The sequence below is a fragment of the Propithecus coquereli genome, unplaced genomic scaffold (genome assembly GCF_000956105.1).
Source record: "Propithecus coquereli isolate 6110/MARCELLA unplaced genomic scaffold, Pcoq_1.0 Scaffold1447, whole genome shotgun sequence".
NCBI classification, from domain to species: Eukaryota; Metazoa; Chordata; class Mammalia; order Primates; family Indriidae; genus Propithecus; species Propithecus coquereli.
The window spans coordinates 25,549-26,633 of record NW_012138825.1 but is presented as its reverse complement, the minus strand read 5'-3'; the positions used below and the strand labels follow the sequence as shown (position 1 = coordinate 26,633).

Below are 1,085 nucleotides of genomic sequence, written 5' to 3'. Positions count from 1 at the left end.
TGTGACAATCACAATTAACATTTTTCTCAATATGGAATGCTCAAGATTCAAGAATTCATTTATTGAATCTACCAGTGGCAAGCACTAATGCTAGGTACTTTCATATAGTTTGTTTACTTTCCAAAACAACCCTGTTAGATAAGTAGACTATCACTACAGCACTTTACAGATGAGGAAATTGGGGCCCAAAAGGCCAAACTTTTAGTCCAAACATTTCCAAGGCCAAAATGCTAGTCAATGGCTACGCTGGAATTCAAATCTCTTGAATAGCACACTACACCTCAATTTACTCTTGCTTTTCACATGTTCAGTTACTTCACCAAATTCAACTGGGTCTTAGAAGACATGGTAATCATTAAAAGGTCTGACTTCATGCAACCTCGCAATGGAAGCTTGAACACAAATACAGTATATGACCAAAGGCAAAAAGTGATTTTAAAAATCACACATAAAATTTTTAAAAGAATGAATCTATTTTTTAAATGTTTACTGAGTATCCTCTGGGTCAAGACATCATACCAGGCACTGGAAGTACCGGTAAGAATAGTACTGACCTATCTCTACTGTCTTAAAGTTCACAGTCTATGAAAAGGATAAATGTGATAAAGGAACTGCGATACAGCACAAAAAGAGCCAAAAAGAAAAGAGATGAAACAATCCTCTGGAGTTGAGTTTTGAAAGATAAGCAGCAATCTTGCCACAATGGGGTGAGGGTGGGATTCAATACTGCAAAGGAAGAAACAGAATGTTCAAAAGCACAGAGGCCTAAGATGGGATAGCATACTACAGGAGCTCTTAAGTAATACAAAAAGATAGAGATTAAAGGGGATGTGAAGGTGGAATTTACAGGCTTTTAAGCAAGGGAGTAACGATCAAATCCTCACTTTTAGGAATCATTCTGGCAGCAGTGTAAGATGAACCCGAAGCAGAGATACAGTTAGGAGACTATTCTAATAGTCCAGGCAAGTGATGCGATCCTACACTTAAGAGAGTAACAGTGAAGATGGAGTGTTCACAACAGGAAACGAGATGAAGGAGCTTGAATCAAAAATTCCAAATGTCTAGCAAAGCGTAGTATGGTGTTA

At 37.7% G+C, this 1,085-nt stretch overlaps 1 protein-coding gene across 1 annotated transcript in view; it reads right to left on the bottom strand.

Moving 5' to 3' along the window:
• LOC105806727 (signal recognition particle 9 kDa protein-like) overlaps window positions 1-1,085 on the bottom strand; it is a 13,685-nt gene that overhangs the window by 3,472 nt on the left and 9,128 nt on the right. The window contains exon 4 of the mRNA XM_012639940.1: window positions 871-883. Within this exon, the coding sequence (XP_012495394.1) occupies window positions 871-883 (13 nt within the window). The remainder of the gene's footprint in view (window positions 1-870; window positions 884-1,085) is intronic.